Source organism: Hippocampus zosterae, chromosome 5, assembly GCF_025434085.1.
Source record: "Hippocampus zosterae strain Florida chromosome 5, ASM2543408v3, whole genome shotgun sequence".
NCBI lineage: Eukaryota > Metazoa > Chordata > Actinopteri > Syngnathiformes > Syngnathidae > Hippocampus > Hippocampus zosterae.
This window is the reverse complement of record NC_067455.1, coordinates 24,376,040-24,400,332: the sequence shown is the minus strand read 5'-3', so window position 1 is coordinate 24,400,332 and position 24,293 is coordinate 24,376,040. Positions and strand designations below refer to the sequence as shown.

At 43.5% G+C, this 24,293-nt stretch overlaps 1 protein-coding gene and 1 long non-coding RNA gene across 8 annotated transcripts in view; one reads left to right on the top strand and one right to left on the bottom strand.

Moving 5' to 3' along the window:
- Nucleotides 1–24,293, top strand: part of LOC127600226 (CUB and sushi domain-containing protein 3-like) — a 782,730-nt gene that overhangs the window by 32,045 nt on the left and 726,392 nt on the right. For all 7 annotated transcript variants that reach the window (XR_007962299.1, XM_052064574.1, XM_052064571.1 and 4 more), the window contains exon 2: nucleotides 13,636–13,858. Coding sequence is in view for 6 of the 7 variants with exons in the window: in XM_052064574.1 (XP_051920534.1) it covers nucleotides 13,636–13,858 (223 nt within the window). In the remaining variant the exon portion in view is untranslated. The remainder of the gene's footprint in view (nucleotides 1–13,635; nucleotides 13,859–24,293) is intronic.
- The window catches only part of LOC127600376 (uncharacterized), a 257,704-nt gene that overhangs the window by 41,516 nt on the left and 191,895 nt on the right, over nucleotides 1–24,293 (bottom strand). The window lies entirely within an intron of this gene.

Below are 24,293 nucleotides of genomic sequence, written 5' to 3'. Positions count from 1 at the left end.
CTCCAGTTGATCCAAAAAGCTGCCGCTCGCCTCCTACCTGGTGCTCGTAAAAGAGAGTGCATAACTCCAATTCTGGCCTCCCTTCACTGGCTCCCCGTACATTTTATATTTCCGACTAAGATACTTTTATTAGTTTTCAAAACTTAACAAAATGGTCTCTTACCGGTCTGAGCACCAAACACTCCTAGAGATAGCATGAACTTAGCGGAGGCTCAGAGGGGATCAAGACCTTTCCATTACCAGTCCTTCCCTTTGGAATGACCTTCTGTTAAATATTAGGCAAGCCACCTCTGTTGCCATTTTAAAAACTCGTTTTAAGACACATTTTTGTTCTTTCAATTCAGCATGAGATTCGGCATTGTTCCAGTGTTTTATGGTAGCTCTTGTGTATACGTGTCAGTATAAATTGATATATTCATTGATTAATGATTTAATTGGTAAAAAAAAAAAAAATGATAGTGCGATAGTACACTTGCCTGACTTGTGCACGGGCAGTGTTGGATTGGTCAATGTGGATGTGTGTGATTGTTCTTCTTTTTGAGTGTTGGTAAAAAGACCTTTTTAATTTGTGTTATTAATTTCGTCTTTTCCTGATTTCTTCTCCATTTACAGCACCTTTATATGGTCATTTTAATATACTATGTTGAGTTGAGTGCCACAAAAACAGGTTGGGGACCACTGCTCAACATTACAATGTAACAGTTGCCAATCAGTTATCGAATAAAATGATGAAATCCAAAAATAAAATTAATCATAGTTACAAGAGATGCTTATTAAATAGCGATAAAATCCATCCTCTTTTAATGGGTGGATTGTGTATAGTCAAAGTCCGTGTGTTGCCACTCTACATTTGGAGAATAAATCTTAGTTGCAAACAAGCCAGCGAGTTACAGCGGACATCATATCATCACAATATCCACTTGGAAAGTCAGCCTTCAAAATTACTTATCCGTCATTTGTATTTTCCTGTTCAGTTACCTGTGTGTACAGTAATAATGAATTCTACTCAGGTAGCTCAGATCAACCAATCAGAGGAAAAATTCAACATGAAACAGTGATTTATGTGTGTGTGTGTGTGTGTGTGTGTGTGTGTGTGTGTGTGTGTGTGTGTGTGTGTGTGTGTGTGTGTTTTTGTGCATGTTTGTGTGCGTGTATCCTATGCCTGGTTTGTATGGGTACTAAAAGTTGATAACATTCCATTAAAAAAAAATTGTAAAAATATGCTCTTGTCATAAAATTTCAAGGAAAGCTTCTAAAATCGGTGTGGTGTTTATTTCATTTGTGTATGTCATTTCCCTCACGCTTTCAATTCATAGTTTTGTCGGAAAATGCAAGATATGTGGCTTTCTGTTCAGCCCGCGTATTGCTGAGCGGGCATTAAATCCAGCGTGAATCCCCCGGCGAATGGAGAAAAGTCCTTAAAAACGGCTAAATTGATCCTCAAAAGTCATTAAAAGGTTCATAAATAAAAAGCAGGTGGAAGGGTGGGAACCCTGTATGACAGCTCTTGTGATTCTGGTGGTTCTGGGTAGATTACATTTGCATCGCAACACATCAGATTTTACACTGACCTGATTTATTATATCAGGTCAGCTGATATTTTGTGTTTTATGCATTTTGCCATAATGTTCGTAGTTCGCCGAGTTTATCAATGACATCATGGTCAAAGATGTCATTTGGGCATTCTGTTATTGATTTTGCCGCTGCTGTTAATATGTAACTCATATTAACTTTTTGTTTTGCTGTATGGAGAACCCTCACTGCACCTTGTGTGTCCTTGTATACATCTGCTTATCGATAACTGTACTGCTGTCTTTTGCGAAACAGAAGTGTAAATGACTAAAATACCAAGAGTGTAATTGTATAAGTTAGAGAATTGATCTTTGTGTTATCAGATGAGATTACATCTCAAATAGTATTAATCACCATGCTATTCCAACAGGCGTAATGGTACTTTTTGTTGTCTTTGTGTGTATTGACGCTTGGAAACAAAGCCGACATACAGTCATCAGGATCATCTTTTGTTTTGCCGCCGTGTAAATGACAAAGATTTCACTTTGCTGGACACAAAGTAAAAATCAGACATACCCGGTACTTAACCAAGACAGCTAAAACGTGCAATTAATAACATAAAATCACTAAACAAAACACTACAACAGTGGTGAGTCTCATGCATAGCTGAAAGCCAAAGAATGAAAATGTGTTCTAACATGTATTTAAAAGATGACACGGGTGCTTGCCGAACGGTTACAGAAGGTCATTCCAAGTAGTTTTGGCAGAAAAAAATGCTAGATTTCTTAAGGTTAAAATAATCTACATATTTTTATGAACCTGATAAATGCATTTGCACAACGAAATAATGCTGAAACACAGAATAAGAGGCCAGACAAAGAGATCTTGATGCGCATTTGCTTAATTACGCAGAGAAATCCTGCAGCCCACTAGGCTTTAAATAGAATTATTCAAATCAAATAAATAGGTAAAAATAGTTGAAATGATTTCTATAGATTAGTTTAAACGAAATTTAACATAAAAGTTTCAATTTTTGTTATCTGTAATTTGGTGTGACACGTGCACAGTGCATGCTCAGCGTCTGGCCGTCAGTGGCTGCGCTCCTGTTTAAGATAAGATAAGATATCCTTTATTCGTAACACAGGGGAAATTTAGTAGTTAAATAGCAATTACATTACAGCGCCTTCTCTGTTTTATCCAAATTGTTTGTTTTAAAATAAGTATTCCTTAGTTTAGTATCCGCACATTGTTTTAGTATACATTTTCAAACATATGCAGTATTTATTTTTTAAAAAGTCAGCGAGAGAGAAGCCCGACTGACCCGAACCCAAAGCAATGATTGACATTTTCGGGTCGGGTCGGGCGGCCCGATCTTACCTCTACTTGGAGGAGTTCTGCCCTGCCACACGATATTTGCTGTCCTGGCGAGCTCCTGGCTTGTGATTTCTATTTCTCTGATTGAATCGAGGGTCACATCACAACGCGCTTTCCTACTGACATACCAGGGCAAAATACATTTTGCTACTTTATGTGAAATATCTAACACAGGCAAAAATTGCTGGTGTGCGTGGCAGAGCAGTTCAGACTAGACATAGTCAGACTTGCCTCCCCACACATCTTGGGCTCTCTTACCAGTACTTTCAAGAGGCATTGAACACTCTTTGATTCTGGAGTTGACCACGGTGAGAGGCGCAGAGCAGGTGTAGTCATACTTATTGGCTCCAGCGTGACGCCTGCTCATTCGGGTTCACCCCGGTGGAAATAAAGGTAGCCTCCCTTCGCCTTCGGGTTGGGGGGGTGTTTGTGGTATCGACTTGAGACATCGTAAATCAGTCATCAGAATACTTTGAAAAAGTCCTCAATTCCACTGACACCCCTTGCTTTGAGGAAGCAGGGTCTGGGAACTCTGAGTTGGACTCTCCTATCTCTGGGGTTGAAATCACCGAAGTGATTAAAAAAATAATTGGTGGCGAAGTCCCAACGCTGGATGTGATCTGCACACAGTTCCAACAGGCTGTGTATGTTGTGGGGCCATCCTGCTTGACACGCCCCTACAACATCGCATGGAAATTGGAGGCAGGGCCCCTGGATTGACAGACTGCGGTGGTGGTCCTCCTTTTCGAGAAGGGGGACCAGAAGGCGTGTTGCAACTCCAGAGGGATCACACTCCTCAGCGTCCCCGGTAAGAGTTATTCAGGGGTGCTGGTGAGGAGGGTCTGTCGCAAGGTCGGATCTCAGATTCAGGATGAGCAGTGAGGTTTTCTAACTGGGGTCCGTTTGACCAAGAGTCTACGACAAACTCTGTGTCTAATGCTGAACTTTGAGTTGCCGTACTCTGAGATTGGATCTCTGGGTTTCCAATTCCAGAGAAGCTGATTCATTCAAGTCATTCATTCATTTTCCAAACCGTGTCATCCTCACAAGAGTCGCGGGGGGTGCTGGAGCCTATCCCAGTCTATCCCCTGTCTACGGGCAGTAGGCGGGGCCACCCTGAATCGGTTGCCAGCCAATCGCAGGGCACACAAAGATGAACAACCATCCACACCTACACTCACACCTAGGGACAATTTAGAGTGTTCAATCAGCCTGTCATGCATGTTTTTGGAATGTGGGAGGAAACCGGAGAAAACACACGCAGGCCCGGGGAGAACATGCAAACACCACACAGGGAGGCCGGAGCTGAACGTGCTAACCACTGGACTACCGGGATGCCGAGAAGCTGATATGAATGTGCTTAATCAACTCGGAGTGTCTTCACCTGGAGTTAAGCACGTGCACCATAACTATGAAAAGCCAGCATTAATGGTTCCACGGCTGTACGAGTCACCATGGTAACAGGAGAGAGGATGGCTGCGTTTCTCACCCCACTACAACTGAAAATATTAATACACTCAAACAGCGAGTCTGAACACATTTCAGGAAGAATTGCAATACGGCTGCAGCTCTGAAAGGAGACACCGTGGAAAACATTGGGGGGAGACACCATGGAGAACATTTGTCAGTGCATAACTTTCAACTTTGCACTCACAATAATATAATTGGGGAAAACTGCTGCCTAATAATTAAATTAATTTCGGTGTAATCTTGCGGGGGATACATGCACTTGGCAACAGCTGAATATGAAATATAAAAACATTGTCCAAACAGCTGAGTTCTCAGCATAACACACTTTTCTGACTGCCCTGCAATGAGTTGCCTTAATTAAGTGCTATGCGCTGTGTGTCAGTGGGTCCCCGCGCTCTCCTTCTGGTAGCCAATTGTACGCCGCTTAAGTGGAGCTGGTGGACGTCACTTGCTGCATCGGCGTGAGTGGTGTCTGTTCTCCTCTCTTGGCTGGGTTGGATGGGGTACTCTGTCCACATTGTGCAATTCACTTGCATGTGTCAGTAAACACATATGCAGGGGTTGCTTGGTTACAGATCACTCCAAAGTTCCTATAAAAAAATTCTTCTGACTGACCATGTCAACTTCCTGATCTGGTTGAGAATCAACATGGTCCCTCCAATTACACAATTGGGTCCACTATCCTGTTCCCTTTTCGGTCCCTGTTCTATATAGCCTTTTATTGTCCTGACCTTCCCTCACAGTGGGCAACACGACTGTTCTGCAACAAATTCAATTCCAGTGTGACATTGCAATATTCAGATAATGCTGTCTTGTTTATTTTACCTTAAGCTGTCGTTACATGTTTATTTTTCTTTCCGTCCTATTTTCTTCTTTTATGTAGCTCCCCTGTGAAACCACATTCTGTTTGACTGCAAACCTGAATAAATATCCATCAAAATACAAATTACCACAGTATATAAAACTCCAATGTTGCACAGAAAAACTGTTGGAGATACACATCCTCCATTATTATTAAAAAAGCAGTCAAACTGGATGGATGGGTTTAACACACACACCCACACACACACGAATTGGATGAATGGGATCTACATCAAACTGAGGTTGCGGTGTGCTGCGACTAATTCAGAGTGCATGATAAATATCCTAAAGTAAGATTTTTTGTGCATGACGAATGAGTTTCTTTTTTTTTTCCAACACCAATATTTTTTAATCTAATTATTCAATCAGAGCTGCACGCTGCATGACTGGTTGAGCGGCACAGTGGTTGACTGGTTAGCACGTTTACCTTACAGAGTTCATTGCTTTGACTCCAGGCTCTGGCGTTCCTTTGTGGAGCTTGCACGTTCTCTCCATGCCCGCGTGGGTTTTTTTCTTAGTGCTCCCGTTTCCTCCCACATTCCAAAAACATGCAAGCACATTAATTGAACACTCTAAATTCCGTAGATGTAATTGGGAGTATAAATGGTTATTTGCCTATGTGTGACTTGCGATTGTCTGGTGACCAGCTTGGATTGGCTCCAGGAAATCCTTGAGAGGATAAGCGGTTTGGAAAATGGATGGATTATTCATTCAGTTGAAAAATAACAGGACTTTGAGTATTATCCATCCGTCAGTATGTCTATCGGTCCATACCGGGAATTGCTTTTTGTGTGTCGCAGCTCTCAGCTGCCTGGTTTTGTCCAGAAATAAGTAGAGTAATTCACTCATCTCAGCAAAGAATTCTAAATTTAAACACTTGGAGAGAACACATTTTCTGAACATTGTATTTATTTCTATTGTTATTAATACTATTAAAAACCACAAACTCATCTGTTTGGTTACGTACACTGTGTTTGGATTTACAGTGGAGACAGCTATTTTTGCGACCTCCAATGTTATTGTCACGTTGCGAGGTGGTGGTGGACCCTAAAAAGCAGGCAGGAGGGAGGAACAGGGTGACAAATTGTATTAAAAATACTAAAGAAACGAAATCCAGAACACACAAAGTCTGGAAAACGAAACAAATCCAAAGTTCCAAACAAAACCCTGGCATCTTCTTCTGGGGTAGTTCCCCAACAGTTTAAACATGCTGTGGTCCAACCCTTGATCAAGAAACCTGGTCTTGATCCAGATGAGCTGTCAAGTTACAGACCCATTTCCAAACTGCCTTTCATTTCCAAAATTCTGGAAAAAGTGGTGCACATGCAGCTGAAACTTTTCTTGGATGAACATAACATCTTGGAGGTCTTCCAGTCAGGTTTCAAGACGATGCATAGCACGGAGTCAGCCCTGTTACGCGTTTCTAATGACATCCTCCTGGCAAATGACTCTGGAGACCACGTGTGTCTGGTTTTATTGGACTTAACTGCAGCATTTGATACAGTGGATCACAGTATTCTGCTGACTCGTTTGCAGCACTTGGTGGGCATTGGCGGAAGTGCTCTTGATTGGTTTAGGTCCTATCTAGCTGACAGGACCTTTTGTGTCAGCCTTGGCTGCTCTAAATCACGCACTGCTCCCCTGTCATGTGGTGTTCCACAGGGCTCAATTCTGGGGCCTCTGCTGTTCTCGCTGTATCTGCTCCCATTGGGTTCCATCTTAAGGAAACATGGTATTCCTTTCCACTGCTATGCAGATGACTGCCAGATCTATGTCCCACTGAGCAAGAAAGACACCTTCTCATTAAGGCCACTCCTATCCTGTCTGGAAGAAATCAAAACCTGGATGGCACAAAATTTCTTGAAGTTCAACGAAAAGAAGACAGAGGTGATATTGTTTGGCCCCAGTGGACCTTGTACATTCCATCCTGTAGACTTGGGCCCCCTATCTCCTTATCTGAAATCAACGGTCTCAAACTTGGGACTTAAACTGGACAGTGATTTCAAACTCGATCGGTAAATTGGTGCCGTTGTTAAATCCAGCTTCTTTCACCTTAGACAGCTGGCCAAAATAAAACCTTTCCTCTCACATGAACACTTTGAGACAGTAATTCATGCCTTTGTCACATCCCGGCTCGATTACTGCAACGCCCTGTACTTTGGAGTCAGCCAGTCCTCCATCAAGCGCCTTCAGCTGGTACAGAATGCCGCTGCTCGCCTCTTGACTGGTACTCGTAAGAGGGAGCATATAACTCCTACTTTGGCATCCCTTCACTGGCTCCCCATTCATTTTAGAATTATTTTTAAGATCCTCCTCTTTGTTTTCAAATCTCTGAATAATCTCGCGCCACCTTACCTCTCTGAGCTCATACGCCCCTACACCCCTGCCCGGCGCCTCAGGTCTGTGGACCAGTCTTTGCTAGACGTACCAAGAACTAAACTGAGGCTCAGAGGGGATCAAGCCTTTTCTGTTGCTGGTCCATCTCTCTGGAATGACCTCCCACTGAACATTCGGCAAGCCTCCTCGCTGCCCATCTTTAAAGCCCTCCTCAAAACTCACTTGTATTCTTTGGCGTTTGACTCAGCATGACTTAGATTTGCTCTTGATTTTACTGCTTGGTGCTTTCTACCGCCTTATTACTTATTACTTATTACTGATTCGTCTTACTGTTTATTGTATATAATAATAATAATAATAATAATACATTTTATTTGTGGGCGCCTTTCTAGAAACTCAAGGACACCTTACAACAAGCAGTTAAAATCACGAGTACAATGTTAAAAAACTACATCAAATAAGATAAGAAAAAATACAACAAAATAAATAAATAAAACAATGGCTTTATGGTCTATGACACATAAATCTATATGTTAAATCGCTCCATGTACAGCACTTTGTATGCAGCGATGGCTGTTTGAAAGTGCTCTATAAATACTGTTGACTTGACTTGACTTGACTTGACATAAGCAAAAAACAAAGTGATAAATACAAACCAAGAGAAACCATGACAGCAACTAACATGACAGAAGCAAACAACAATGACCCGACAATGAGTGGTCGAGTCCTTTTATACAACTAATTACATAAAGACCAACAGGTGTGCGGCTGCTGGGGGAGCCCTACAGTGCCACTTGTTGGTCACAAACAGAACCATGACAGTAGTAATTACGTAACGACCGGCAGGTGTGCAGCTGCAGGTGGAGCCCTACAGTGCCACCTGTTGGTCACAGACAGAATCATGACAGTACCCCTCACTCAAGGGACGGATCCCAAACGTCCCAAAGTCGTCCAAAGGCTTGCCTCACCGGGGAACGGGAACAAAAAGCGACAGCAACCCATTGTCTCGCTGGGGAACAGGAACAAAAGCGACGGCAACCCTTGCCTCGCCAGAGAACAGGAACAAAAGCGATGGCAATCCTTGCCTCGCCGGGGAACAGGAACAAAAGCGACGGCAACCCTTGCCTCACCGGGGAACAGGAACGGAGGGCGGTGGCAAACCTTTGGCTAGGCTTGGCTTGACGTGGACGGAGCTCGGCATGACGGAAACATGAGACGGCCGGACGTGGACGAGGAACATGGGACGGTCACAATGACATGCGCCGCCTAGAGGAGAAACATGGGACAGTCGCATGACCTGCACCACCTGAAGGAGACACATGGGATGGCTGCATGAAAGGGAAACATGGGACAGCCGCACGACCCGCACTGCCTGAAGGGGAAAAAGGTGTCGCCCGCAGACGTGCTCCGCCAGGCCACTGCAGACGTGCTGCGCCAGGCACAGAGTGGAATTGGACCCGGTCCTTTGTCCCTGTGGGGTCCAGGTGGTCGGGTCATTGTTTGCTTGTCTTGTCATGTTTGTTTCTGTCATCGTTCTGTTCTAGTTTTTTTGAGCTTCAGTCATGGTTTTGTTTGATACTTTGGATTCGTTTTGTTGTTTGGACTTTGTTTAGAATTTAGTTTTCTGTGTTTTATCAATACACTTCTTCAAGTACACCCTCCTCCTCCCTCCTGCCTGCTTTTTGGGGACCACCACCATCTTGCAAACTGACAGTTATCACGTGATGAAAAACTGTTCATTTCGCTTCAGCACACAGAGTAAAAAGGGCACTTGTACCAGACTACTGTAAATAATAATTTCATAATATTCAAATTTTCGGTAGGGTGTTTATGGTCTGTGTAGAGTTCACTTCATAATTGGATCCGTCTGGTCATGATTCACGATCTATCAGTTGCATAGTTGGTTTACTGAACCAAACCTGAAAAATGTCAACAAACTGCAATAAATGTGCTGTGTGTAATTCCAATATTTTTTAAAATTCTAATTTCATAAGAGCAGGTGTGTCTCAATATGCTGAATCAGATTACAGATAATGACTGTACATGAAACAGTCATGTCATGTAGCTCGCCCATCCCCCTAAATTGAGAAAATGCAAACATGGTTGTAATTTGTTGAGGTGCAAAACTGACGTGCGCCTCCTCGCTGCCCATCTTTAAAGCCCTCCTCAAAACTCACTTGTATTCTTTGGCGTTCGACTCAGCATGACTTAGATTTGTTCTTGATTTTACTGCTTGGTGCTTTCCACCGCCTTTATTACCGATTCGTCTTACTGTTTATTGTGTATATTAAATCGCTCCATGTACAGCACTTTGTATGCAGCGATGGCTGTTCGAAAGTGCTCTATAAATACTGTTGACTTGACTTGACTGTTTGTCAAGGGTGAGAATGTAGAGAGTGAGAATGTTTTCTCATCTGGAATTTAGGATATGTTAGACAACACTTTTTTTTTTAAATATTTCCCTGTCTGGAGAAACTTAATCATGCATACCAAGGCTAGTTGTTGTCATCATTACTGCTTGTCTTCCTAAGTCTTATTCAGAAATGTAATTCGAATTACCTCAGTTTGACATAGTTCATTGTTTTATTTTTTAATGGATTTTCTTTTTTAAATTATTAGAAAAATCCAACTGTTCTGCAAGAATTCTTGATTATTATTTTTTTTTCAATCCAATAAAGTTTATAATGTGATTAATGCTAATGATGGGCAATACCAAACAATTTTCATTTGATGCAAATTACTTTTTAGTACCGTATTTTCACGACTATTCGACGCACCATACGGTTGGGCGCAGTCTCATTAATGGGTGACATTTGTGTATTTTACACATACACAGGACGCACTGTACTAATGGCCGCAGTTTTACAGTGTTAAAACATACGCTTAAACATACATGTTAGCTTGAAGCACACACTGAAGCTCGAAGCTAAAACACGTTTTTAAAAAGGCAACGAAAGCAGAACTGAGTTCGGGTGTATTTTATTTACAAGGTACTCACGTTTTTTGCTCTAGCATCACTCAGAAAGCCATCAAAGTCGTCATCTTCTGTGTCCGAATTAAACAACTGTGCAAGTATCGGTAATCCATCCAAACCGCCGGGTTCCCCCTCGTTGTCAGAGTCACTCTCGCCATCATGTAGCTCCACAGAAATGATGCCGGCTTTGCCAAAAGCTCGAACAACTGTACTAGCAGATACGTTCGTCCAAGCAGCTACAATCCATTCACAGATTGTGGCGTAACTAGCCCGGCGCTGCCTCCCACTCTTCGTGAAGCTGTGTTCGCCATCGATCATCCATTTTTCCCATGCCGCTCGCAACTTCACTTTGAACGCCCGGTTGATGCCGATGTCCAGCGGTTGGAGTTCTTTAGTCAAGCCTCCGGGAATGACGGCAAGCTCGGAGTTCATTTGCTTGACCTTGTTTTTCACCGCTGGTGTGAGATGGGCACGCATGGACTCGCAAATCAAGAGTGACGGCGAGGCATGGAAAAAGCCATCCGGTCTCTTAACATACACCTCACTTAGCCACTCTCTCATCTTCTCCTCGTCCATCCAGCCCTTTTGGTTCGCTTTCACGATGACGCCGGCTGGAAACTTTTATTTCGGCAGCGTCTTTCGCTTGAAAATCACCATAGGTGGCAGTTTCTGTCCGTTAGCATGACAACCAAGAACGACAGTGAAAGCTGACTTCTCGTGCCCCGTTGTGCGTATCGCAACCGTGCTGGTCCCCTTCTTCTCCACAGTGTGGTTCACCGGGATGTCGAAAGTCAGCGGGACCTCGTCCATGTTGGTAATGTGGTTAGGCTGGATGCGTTTGTCGACAATCTTTTTACTGCAGTAGGTGTGGAAAATGGCCAGCTTTTCTTTGTAGTCCGCTGGAAGTTGCTGAGCCACGGTCGTCTTCACTCTCACGGAAGATGGGACCGTTTCATAAAGCGAAAGCACCAAGACGGACCTCCTTGAAAATGTTCAATTTTCAATTCTTCGGCTAACGTTTTCGCCCTTAGTCGAATGGTGACCGTGGAGACGCTTCTGCCGGCTGCTCTTTGATCAAGAATCCACCGCTCCAGTTGGTCTTCCAACTCGGGCCACCTCGCCTTATTTCCACGGAAACTCCGCTTCGTCTTTTTGACTTGGCGAAGCTCGTTCTCCTGCTTCCTCCATTTGCGAACCATGGATTCGTTGACATTAAATTCTCTGGCGGCTGCTCGATTCCCATGTTTCACTGCATAACCGATGGCTTGGAGTTTGAATTGCGCTTCGTAGGCGTGTCTCTTTGTGGAATTCATTTTCGGGGGTTCTTGGAAACCAAAACCGAAGTTGTTTTGCAATAATGCACATACTCACATTTTATACAGGTGCTGGTACCTGCTAGAGGCGTGCCTTTAGCGTCCACATACACGCCCACCCTTCACTCATTGCCGGACCCACCCCCTGCGTGCCTGTCCTCACTCACGTCCACCTCTCTTCATATATTTACATATATGTGCACGGACGCGCTTCACTGATTGGCCGACCTCTTCTCCGCATGCGTGCGTGTCGTCACTCACGTACACATTTCCTCTCTCTCCATAATTTACATATAAGTGCGCGGACGCGCTTCACTGATTGGCCGACCTCTTATCCGCACTTCACTGATTGGCCGACCTCACTTCCGCCTTTTCTCTATATAAACAGCGTGTCGGGTCTCAGCCAGATTTTGGAACTCAGCTCATATAAAAGACGCATCGCATTATAAGGCGTCCTGTCCATTTTGGAGAAAATTTTAGACTTTTAATGGCGCCTTATAGTCGTGAAAATACGGTAATTGTTTTTTCAATAACAGGACAGGAACCCACACTTTGTGTGTGTGTGTGTGTGTGTGTTTGTTTACATGTGTGATCAAATTTGCTACAGTGAAAAAAAACCCTGTTGTGAAAATGTCTTGCTGCAAACATGATTTTGTCGTAGAGGAATTTCACTGTACAATGTACGCACCTGTGGCTTATAGACAGGTGCGGCTTATGTATGTACAAAATGTTTTTTTCCTTTAAAAATGCTCTGGGTGTGACTTACAAGCAGGTGTCCTCTGTAGTCCGGAAACTATGGGTATTTAATATTTGTGAAGTATCTGAAAGAAAGGTAGAGCGATCCTCTTTTTTGTCAAATCCATTCAAATCCCCCCTCAGCCTATGACTGGCTTGAATAGCTTCCATATGCCTGATGCTCTAATGGTCCGTGTCCCCAGACTTAGCGGCCACAGCGTGCTCCATGAAAAATGTGTCAGAAACGTCTTTGGGAAAAGTGATGAAATGTTTCCTGACATCCTGGCGAACTTGACCCATTTTGCATTTCCCATGCGCTTGGCCATTACCAATAGCAGATTAGTTTATTCAACACCACCTCAAAAGTGACACAAATACATTTGCAGTACCTGTTTTGAGACTCACACTTCTAACAATATAATCTATGATGTCTTTGGACACTTATAGTTTATAATGTACTCTCAATGTATTCGTTTTCACCAAAGGAGGCAGAGCACACGTTTCGTGCCTTTAGTTCACGCGGAGAATATTTATTGTTCTTCCTCCGTGCATAGGCCTACTTTCTACCCTTGTGAAAGTGTTCGGCATGAGGAACTGCAATCGACTCGATTGAGTCGTAATGGAACCAGATGCATTACATTTGAATTACCTATTGATAAATGAAAGAATCAAATAAAAAAATGAAAAGAAAACAAACTCTATTTTCCAAGGAATTTTCTCTTGAAAATGCATTTGGACTTTATAGAGATCATACTTTGTACAGGATCATACAAAGGACATTAATTTTAACAAAATACTAGCAAAAACAGCAACAACATGGGTGGATTTTCTTCCCTGCTGATGATCTGGGATTTTGTTATCAAGAGTAGCATCTGCAAAGACATCATGTACCCATTTGAGTTGCTGTCGCTTGGATGACAACACCTATTGAATGGATGTGTCTTCTGAAGGGATGCCTCCAATCATTTCATTTTGTTTAATCTTTTGAGTGTTTTGAGCACACGAGTTGTGACATTCACCTTGACCGAACCCATTTAATAGTCTTTTCTTCCCTTCCAGGTTTTATCCATACATGTGGAGGTACTTTAAAGGGGAGGAATGGGACCCTAGAAAGCCCTGGGTTTCCCTATGGTTATCCCAATGGAGCAAACTGTACCTGGGTGATCGTCGCTGGAGAGGGCAACAGGATTCATATAGTTTTTCAATCTTTTGCTCTGGAAGAAGAATATGACTTTTTATCTCTGTATGATGGCCATCCACAAACGGCAAACTTCAGAACAAGGTAAGAATGTCATGGTTGATCTGTTTGGGACCAACAGGTGGCTCTGTAGGGAACCTCCTACAGCGGCACACCTGTTGGTCATCATGTCATAGTAGGCTATCTGTTAAAAGGACTCCTGGCCCAGCCACTCAGTGTCGGGTCATTGTTGCTGTCAGTGCTTCTCTTGGTTCATGTTTGTGCCTTAATGCCATATGGATTTTTGTTTGTATTGCTTTCACCTTGTTTTAGCATCTTCCATGGGTTTTTGTTTGTTACTTTGGATTCTTGTTGTTTTCGGGACTTTGTTCTGAATTTAATTTTCTCGGTGTTTTGTTAATACAGTTTGTCAAGTTCACCCTGCCCCTCCCTCCTGCCTGCTTTTTGGGGTCCTCCACCACCACACTTGTGACAAAGACATCTTCCTGCTTCTATGTTCCTTGAAGCTTATTTGAATGAGGAATGCAACATATGCACATAATTAGTTTATAGGTACAATGTAACAATCATTTTGCACAATTCAAATTAAAATTTCATGTATTTTATGAAGAGCGGCGGTTAAAACACACTCAGCATGCGGGCCATTTGGCCAATCACATCCGGTGATCCATCCATCCATTTTCCGATCCGCTTAATCCTCACAAGGGTTGCGGAGGGTGTTGGAGCCTATCCCAGTCAGTAGGCGTGGGACACCCTGAAACGGTTGCCAGCCAATTGCAGCACATCCGAGGATATCGGTTCATATGTGAAAGCTGGAGTTGTGAAAGCTGATCTGGTCACATGATCGGGATTTCACACTGGTCACAAAGTTGTCATTTTATGGGTATTGGATGAAAAATAATGGATTAAAAAATACATGTATATGTTTTAAAGATCACAACTTGACCAAGTCAAGTACAACTTTATTATCAAATGCGCTGTATGTGTAACATACATCACAGATGAAATTTCCTCCCTCTTAACCAGACAACGAGACAACAACAGGAGCCGCTGCGAGTGCCCGTGCCGCCATCAACAGATCAGTTAACATAAAATGACAAAATAATACACTTTGTTGTTTGAAGCAGTATAGATGAAAGAGGAGAGAAGCAAAGTGTCCTTTCACTAGTGGATCAAAGATGTCGTGCTGAAAATGTGTACACATCTGCTACAAGCTAAGTTTGAAAGCAACAAGAAGCTGTCACGTCCATTGACGAAAAACATATTGGCTCACATCTCCTGTCCCATGTAAATCCGCTTCAATTCCAAGCCGCGACTCCCAGTTCCATTGGCCTCTGTGCTCTGCGTTGATGATACTGTACTTTCTTCTCATCGTCGGTTCCACAAACCATCCATCCATCCAGCTGCCGACTGTCTAACAGCACCGACATTTTCGCTGAACAAAATGGGCGCAAAAACACAACCCCCTGGGCGGTCCATAAACGACATTCCTCCCATTCGAAATCAGTGCTGGTACACGCGTGCTGCCGAGAAGGCGCAAACACCAAGCTCAGATTCTTCTCTTCTCTTTTTACGAATGTTGTGGCCAAAACAATCCATGTCAGGTCCACACGACGTAAAACCAACACCATGTGACAAAACAAAACACACACAAAAAATCTTCCCGTGTGTTGGTTTTGTCAGGGTACTCTCATTTCTTACCACATTACAAAAACATGAATGACAGGTTAATGGAACTCTACATTGTCCCTAGGTGTTAGTGTGAGCGTGAATAGTTGTTCGTCTCTGTGTGCCCTGCAATTGGGTGTTCAGGGTGTACTCTGCCTAGTGCCTTTTTCATCTTTCACGCTGAAGGCATGATGTCCATGATTTCCAAAGTCCATTTCAAATGTGGACTCGTCAGACCGCAACATACTTTTTTCAATATGTCAGTCCATCTGAGATGAGTTCAAACTCCTAGAAGTCTGGTTATTGTTGATATTTGCCTTTCCCTTTGCATGGTAGAGTTTTAAGTTTGAGATGTAGCGAGAAAATGCGGTAACTAATTATGGTTATTTGGATATGTTCTTTACCCAGCGATTCCCAAACAGTGTGCCAGGCCACATTTGTGTACCATGAGAGCTCTTATGGTCTGCGGTGTTGTTGCAGTCCAGGAGGAGGCAACATATATAGGTGTACGTCTAAAGTCAGCACACATGTAGAAGTCTGTGATATAGAAAGTAGGCAAAGGACACCTTTCATGCCATCAGTTCACATGCAGAATATGTATTGTTCTTCACAAAACGTTCAACTGACTTACCGTATTTTCATGACTATTCGACGCACCGTACAATTGGGCGCAGTCTCATTCATGGGTGACATTTCTGTATTTTGCACATAGACAAACCGCGCTGTCTTAATGGGCGCAGTTTTACAGTGGTAAAACATACGCCAGCTTAAACATACGGCATGCATGCGCGCACGCTAACACGTTAGCTTGAAGCATACGGTAGCATGCCAAGACATACAGATACAAGCTAAAAACACGTTTTTAAAAAGGCAACGAAAGCAGAACTGAGTTCAGGTGTATTTTATTTAGCCATCGTACAATGTTCTCACGTTCTTCGATCAATCATCACCCAGAAATCCATCAAAGTCCTCATCCTCTGTATCAGAAGCAGAGGACTGCACATCCCAATTGTCATTGAACGCATCACATGCTAAAGCGTGAGTTGCTACGCATTGCCGAGCGGAACGAAGGAGCAGCAACAGCAAAGTCAACATTTCTCTCCTGTGAAGCTTTCCCACATTTGAAAGTAAAGAACAGAGCGAAACATGGTGGCAGCGCGTGTGTATGTAGAAAGAATTGAGCAAGTACCGTAATCCATCAAAAACGCAGCGTTCCCTCTCGTTGTTGCGTATTGTGGCATAACTCGCCCAGCGCTGCTTCTCACTCTTTGTAAAGTTGCGTTTGCCATCGATCATCCATTGTTCCCATGCCGTTCGCAACTTTACTTTGAACGCCCGGTTGATGCCGATGTCCAGCGGTTGGAGTTCTTTAGTCAAGCCTCCGGGAATAACGGCAAGCTCAGAGTTCATTTGCTTGACTTGGTTTTTCACCGCTGCTGTGAGATGGGCACGCATGCCAAAAGCATAACCGATGGCTTGAAGTTTGAACTCAGCTTCGTAGGCGTGTCTCTTTGTCGAATTTATTTTCGGGGGTTCTTAGAAACCAAAACCGGAGTTGTTTTGCAACAATGCACATTGCCACACTCTATACAGGTGTTGGTACCTGCTTGCGGCGGCCCTTTAGCGTCCACTTACACGCCCACCCTTCACCCATTGGCGGACTGCTCCCCAGCATGCCTGTCCTCTCTCTCTCTCTCTCTCTCCCTCTGTATATATGTATATATACACGCCCACCCTTCCCATATTGGCCGACTTCTTTCCCGCATGCCTGGCCACGGTCACTTCCGCCTTTTCTCTATATAAACAGCGTGTCGGCTGTCAGTCAGATTTTGGAACTCCATCCATCCATCCATCATCTACCGCTTATCCGGGGCCGGGTCGCGGGGGCAACAGCTTTAGCAGGGAAGCCCAGACTTCCCTCTCCCTAGCTACTTCTTCCAGCTCTCCACGGGGGATCCCGAGTCGTTCCCAGGCAAGCTGGGTGACATAGTCTCTCCAGCGTGTCCTGGGTCTTCCTCGGGGTCTCCTCCCGGTGGGACATGACCGGAACACCTCACCGGGGAGGCGCTCAGGAGGCATCCGAGTCAGATGCCCAAGCCACCTCATCTGGCTCCTCTCGATGTGGAGGAGAAGCGGCTCGACTCTGAGCCCCTCCCGGATGACTGAGCTTCTCACCTTATCTCTAAGGGAGAGCCCGGACACCCTGCGGAGAAAACTCATTTCAGCCGCTTGTATCCGGGATCTCGTTCTTTCGGTCATGACCCATAGCTCGTGACCATAGGTTAGGGCTGGGACGTAGATTGACCGGTAAATTGAGAGCTTCGCCCTTTGGCTCAGCTCCTTCTTCACCACGACAGACCGATACAACGTCCGCATCACAGCAGATGCTGCACCGATCCGCCTGTCGATCTCCCGCTCCCTCCTACCCCCACTCGTGAACAAGACCCCAAGATACTTGAACTCCTCCACTTGGGGTAAGATCTCCTCTCCGACCCGGAGGGGGCACTCCACCCTTTTCCGACTGAGGACCATGGTTTCAGATTTGGAGGTGCTGATTTTCATCCCAACCGCTTCACACTCGGCTGCGAAACGCTCCAGTGAGAGTTGGAGAGCCCCGTCTGAAGGAGCCAACAGCATCACATCATCTGCAAAAAGCAGGGATGTAATACTGAGGCCCCCAAAACGGACCCCCGGAAATTCTCTGCCTCACACACCAGCTCGGGCTCCTTCCCTGCCAGAGAGGTGACATTCCATGTCCCAAGAGCTAGCTTCTGCAGCCGAGGATCGGACCGCCAGGGTCCCCGCCTTTGGCTGCCGCCCAGCTCACATTGCACCCGACCCCTTTGGCCCCTCTCATGGGTGGTGAGCCCATGGGAAGGGGGACCCACGTTGCCTCTTCGGGCTGTGCCCGGCCGGGCCCCATGGGTGTAAGCCCGGCCACCAGGCACCTGCCAACGAGCCCCACCTCCAGGCCTGGCTCCAGAGGGGGGCCCAGGTGACCCGCGTCCGGGCAAGGGAAACCTAGATCCATTTATTTTTATCATCATTGGGGTCTTTTGAGCCGTGCTTTGTCTGGCCCCTCACCTAGAACCTGTTTGCCATGGGTGACCCTGCCAGGGGCATAAAGCCCCAGACAATTTAGCTTCTAGGATCATTGGGACACACAAACCCCTCCACCACGGTAAGGTGACGACTCACGGAGGGGGCCTCTACAGCATCAAAGTTGAAATAAGTACACCCTGAACTGGTTGCCAGCCAATTACAGCAAAAAATTATTAATCTATACCAAATAATGTATTCTTGTCCATCTATCTATGCCAATGACTTTTATTGATAGACAGGACAAATACATTAGATTTTGTAAGATGGCAAAAAATACATAACAGATATGCACTTTCTGTGATATTTTTGTTTGATTGGTCAAACTCAAAAATATGTGCCTTGGATCAATATAGGTTGGAAATCACAGCTTTTTACAAATTATGTTTTTTAATGCAGTGCTGCCTGTGTTATGTCACAAGCTTTGTCACTTCTGTGCAGAGATTTCTCCTGATACTCAGAGTCTTTCTTTATTATGGACCATATATGAGCCATGATCCATCCATCCATTTTTAAACCGCGTGTCTTGAAGAGGGTCGCGGGGAGTTGCTGGAGCCTATCCCAGCTCACTTCAGGCATAAGGTAGACTACACCCTGAACTGGTCACCAATGAGTTGCAGGGCACATATCGAGACAAACAATCAGTCACGCCCACATGCACACCGTGACTGAGTGGGAACGATCCCAAGATGCCTGCACCCAAATCCCTAAATTCCTTGTAATTGTGGATTGAGAAACACTTAAACTGCTGAACTATTTACTCATGCAGTTGTTGAAAAAGTGGCGAAGCTTTCCCCAGCCTTGTGGGAATGTTTATTTTGCATCCAATCATGCCTTTATCCAATTAACCTGGTCATTTGAAAGAGGTTTTTTTTAGTACTTTCCGAGTCTTTTATTTTCCCTCTTCCATCTTTTTGGAACGTGTTGCCGGCATCAAATTTGAGAGTATTTGTAAAACAAAACAATACAGATTAAATTATAAAAATAAATAAATAATCTTGCAGATGAAAAGATGATCGCGACTAGTCCTTCCGAAGCCTGTCTTCCCTGCAGCGCATATTTGGAGTGACTTCTAATTAACTGTACAGTGTGTATGAAGTGTTGCTTATGTATTTCATCACATGCAAGAAAAAAAAAAAAAACCACTATTGAAACATCAGATGCATTTGAGATAGAATACAAATGTCAAATAACCCTTTTAGCTGACACATGGCACACATCATTTGTTAGTGGGCACGTGACAACTGATTGTAAGCCAAAAATCACTACGAATTGCAGTCCTCTCTGGTAGGTGGCTGCCTTTATTATTGCCACATTGTTCACTGACTGTGGGAAATGAAGGGACAGGCTGTTCTACAATAATGCGAAATGAAGCTGTGCAATAATTAGCCATGTAAGTACAGTACACTAGTATCTCTCCAACAAATAATTAATTTTTATTTTGTACGTAGCAAGACCTAAACCACGAACCATTGGTTCTAAAGTTCAGTTCCGTCAAGATAAGCTACTGACATTTTGTTCTCGAAACAGCGTGTGATAGCCACTTTTGTCGGGAAAAAAATCAGTTGCTTCGATGAATTGACATTTTCTTCTGTGAATATGAAAATAAAATATTGCTGGGCCACTGTCAAGAGGAAGGACAAGTCTTTAAATCATTCCATGCTGTTCTTTTCGCAGTTGAATTGGCCAGCACGAAGCCATTATTCACATGAGTTATGAGTCTTATTTGGCTCTGACACTTGACAATAAACTAAACAGAATAGCTTTACTTTAATCGTTGCTTGATGTCACTTCAACACATTCTGGTCTTCTCTGTTTGCACCACGCTTCTGTTTCTTTTACAGCCTTTTCCTTTTTAGTGTCATGCTGCTACCAAGCCTCACTAATCGGATGGTGGGAATGTGTGAACACTACCTTTAGGGCAGTGGTTCTTAACCTGGGTTTGATTGAATCCCATGGGTTCAGTGAGTCGGTCTCAGGGGTCCAACGGAACCTCTGCCATGGAGGGTAAGACACATGCGAATCAACGTGTTAATTAGTTATGACACACTTGCTTGGCCATCACTGGCTGCAGATGATCACATGACATTGCTTGTCCAATCAGTGCTGTGGGAAATTTAGTTCACTTCGTAATCAATGTGTGACTGTCGTGATAGTATGTCGTTCAATTTTTTAAAAAAGTATACTTATCCTTTGTAATTTTATGAACTTTTCTTCTGTTTTTAATAAATGTGTTTTTTTAATTATATATATATATATATATATATATATATATATATATATATATATATATATATATATATATATATATATATATATATATAATTTTTTTTCACTCATGAAGGGTTCGATGAATGTGCATGTTAACTGGTTGGGTTTGGTACCTCTAAAAATGCTAAGAACCACAGCTTTAGGGTAAATGTAGTTGTTCAGGTGGGAGGAAATGTTGCTTCTGTCCAGTAAGGGTGTGGAAAATAATCGATATTAATCGATACATCGATGCGCACGTGCGCGATGCGAGTGTATCGGTTCATTCACTGGGTAGTGGGTACGACGCGATTGACGGGTGAAATCGAGATTCATCACGATGCATTGGTGGGTATCGGTAAAATCCGATTCATGCGCCGTTTTATTCATGTTAAACGTCACCTATCTGCCCTTTCCTAGGCGCGATGAATGCACCATCATTACTTGCGTTTTGTGTTGATTACGGACGGAAGCCGTGAGTGTACATACAGTCCAGTACAGTACACTACTCACGAAACACTGTGGAAGTTCGCGCAAGCAGCTGCGAGGAAACTACTTTATTTAATGCACCCGCAAAATTCAGATATTGTGTTTGGAAACTACGGCTTCGAAAAGAAAGATGGAAAGCTTGATAAAACCTCGGTGATTTGCAAAGAATGTCGCACTACGAAGCCATACAACGGCATCGCCACAAATATGCAGACCACTTAAAACGATGGCACCACATCACCGACAAGGTTCCCGCCCCTCCCCGTCCAGTTCCTCGTTGGACACCGGAGAAACTTGGCAAACCAGGTCAGGATCAGAAAAAAATCGCCTCTTATTTTGGGGGTCCCCTTGTAGCTCACTGTGACCGCGCAAGGAAAAACTATATATGGATGACTCTTTTGGACATTTAACTTTGACACTTAGTGAGAGTGGTCTGCGTACGCTACAATACACACAGCAGCTTTGAGGCTGTGACTGCCACATTGTTTCAATTGTATTTTTTTTTCTGTCCTATGGAGATGGATATTTCATATAAGACACTTAGTGAGTAGTCTGTTTGTGTTTACACTACAGCAACAGCTGTGAGTCTCAGGTGCCAAATTGTTTACGTTTTCTTTGCACAAAACCCAATTGTGAAAGGGCATAAATAAGTTGTTTTAAACGTTCTACTGTTTATAAGGAATAAAGTGGTCTACTTTTTGCAATACCATACTGAATTCCATCTTCTTTTTAACTTTTTTTCTTTGCGTATTTGCATCATGTTTAATTGCACACACAATATCACAACAAATTGCACTGTATCGTATCGGATTGCATTGATTTGAACTAAATGTGTATTGCATCGTATCACATCGTGAAGACGGTGAAACGTATCGCATCGTGTCGCCAGAAAATTCCATGTATCGTTTAAGTATCGCATCGCTGGTAGTGCATCGAGATGTGTATCGAATCGTCCTCAGTGCTGAGATTCACATCTCTACTGTCCAGACGTTCTTGCGGATTGTGGCCAGACATACTGTAAGCCATTTGGCAGCCACTCTTGGCCTGATGGAGTTTAATACTTACTCACATAGCACAATATAAATATTTCATTCATTCATCTTCCGAGCCGCTTGATCCTCACTAGGGTCGCGGGGGGTGCTGGAGCCTATCCCAGCCGTCTTCGGGCAGTAGGCGGGGGACACCCTGAATCGGTTGCCAGCCAATCGCAGGGCACACAGAAACGAACAACCATTCGCACTCACACTCACACCTAGGGACAATTTAGAGCGTTCAATCAGCCTGCCACGCATGTTTTTGGAATGTGGGAGGAAACCGGAGCACCCGGAGAAAACCCACGCAGGCCCGGGGCGAACATGCAAACTCCACACAGGGAGGCCGGAGCTGGAATCGAACCCGGTACCTCTGCACTGTGAAGCCGACGTGCTAACCACTGGACTACCGGGCCGCCCATAAATATTTCAATTTCCTCATTTTAAAGAAATGAAAGAATAAAGCAGGTTCGAAGCGCTGCATGCTCACTTGCCTTTTCTGCCAATAATTAATTTTATGCAAATAACTTTAAAATCTCTCATTCCTCACCGTCAAGGTCAACCTGGGGATCAATACCTACCGCATTAAATGGAACATTAAAGTTGCTTCCTTTTGTTGTTCTTATGCAGTTTTAATGTTAATTTCAAAAGTTTGCATGTTGTTGTAACAGACTTTGCAGGGATACTTTATTAAAATGAGAGCATCTTATCAGACAATTATCAGCCTTACTGCCTCAATTAACATCAGTAATCACGGGATTTGATTGAGTTTTAGGCCCATATCCATAAACTCTTTCTTAATGAGCTGAATCTGCAAAGTAAAAAAAAAAAAAATGCATGAAATTGTGAGCTGAATGCAGGGAGCTGATGGACGTCAGCTGCTGTTGTATTAGCATTACTACTGTATCAAATACGTATTTACATTTATTTTCAAAAACATCAATTATTCTGGAGAATTTATAGGTTTTTCGTCAATCAAGAGCTTCTATGTATTTCAGCAAGTGATCAGACGAGGCCTTATGTTGACCTCAGGTTTAGCTGCACACCATTTGCGTTCACGCTTCTTACAGGATTGTTTAAGTGTGTGCGTTTCATTTGTAAAACGTGGAGTATGTCTCTTAGGACATGTATTTAGTCTTGATGGTGCTAAGAAATCGAGTGCATTTAATAGAACAGCGCTGAAATCAATGTTCCCTCTCAGCTGCACAACTGTGCACTGGTCGCACACTCTCAGCACACAAGAAAACCTATCCAGCGCAGTGAACACACTGCAAATGAATGAGATATATAACTTTTTTTTTTGCTGTGTAATTCAGTGAGTGACAAGTGTCCAGCCAACCATACGATGCAATGCAATGACGCTATGAGTCCAATCACGGCGACTGACAGTACTTGCGCATGCGTTCTCCTCATACACGCTATATAACAATAGCAGTGCGGCGGAGATTAGTGACGCTAATGCTAACCCTTTATCATGGCGAAATGAGCGGGCAGAGAATGTCATACGTTGACTTCCCACACCAAAATAAAAATGAACTACGATTCTTTTCTAGAAGGCCCGTTTTGCTTCCACTTCTGCTCCACTTCCAGAACTTGCAAATTCCACTCAAGGTACTCTTTGTCTCCATCTGAATTGCTAATTGTGCATGCTCAGCCCTGGTCGTGTTTGATGCTCAACAGCTTTCCACAATCGCCCTGTTTCGTCTTTTGATTCAAGAAACATTTTTATTTACTTTTTTGCCATGAAAATTATTTTTATAATGGCCAGTCATTTTATGGTGAGCATACTTGCATACTGCGAATCCTAAAATTTTAGAGGACAGAGGAACAAAATTAGCACCCCACACATTTCAATTTCAGTTTAGAAAAACAACAAACTGTATAATTTGCAAAATAAAATTTTTATTTCACACAAAGATAAGCAAAAAAAAAAAAAGGACAAATCTACCAAGCGGGATAAATGTTTCAAGCAAACAAGTGTTCCA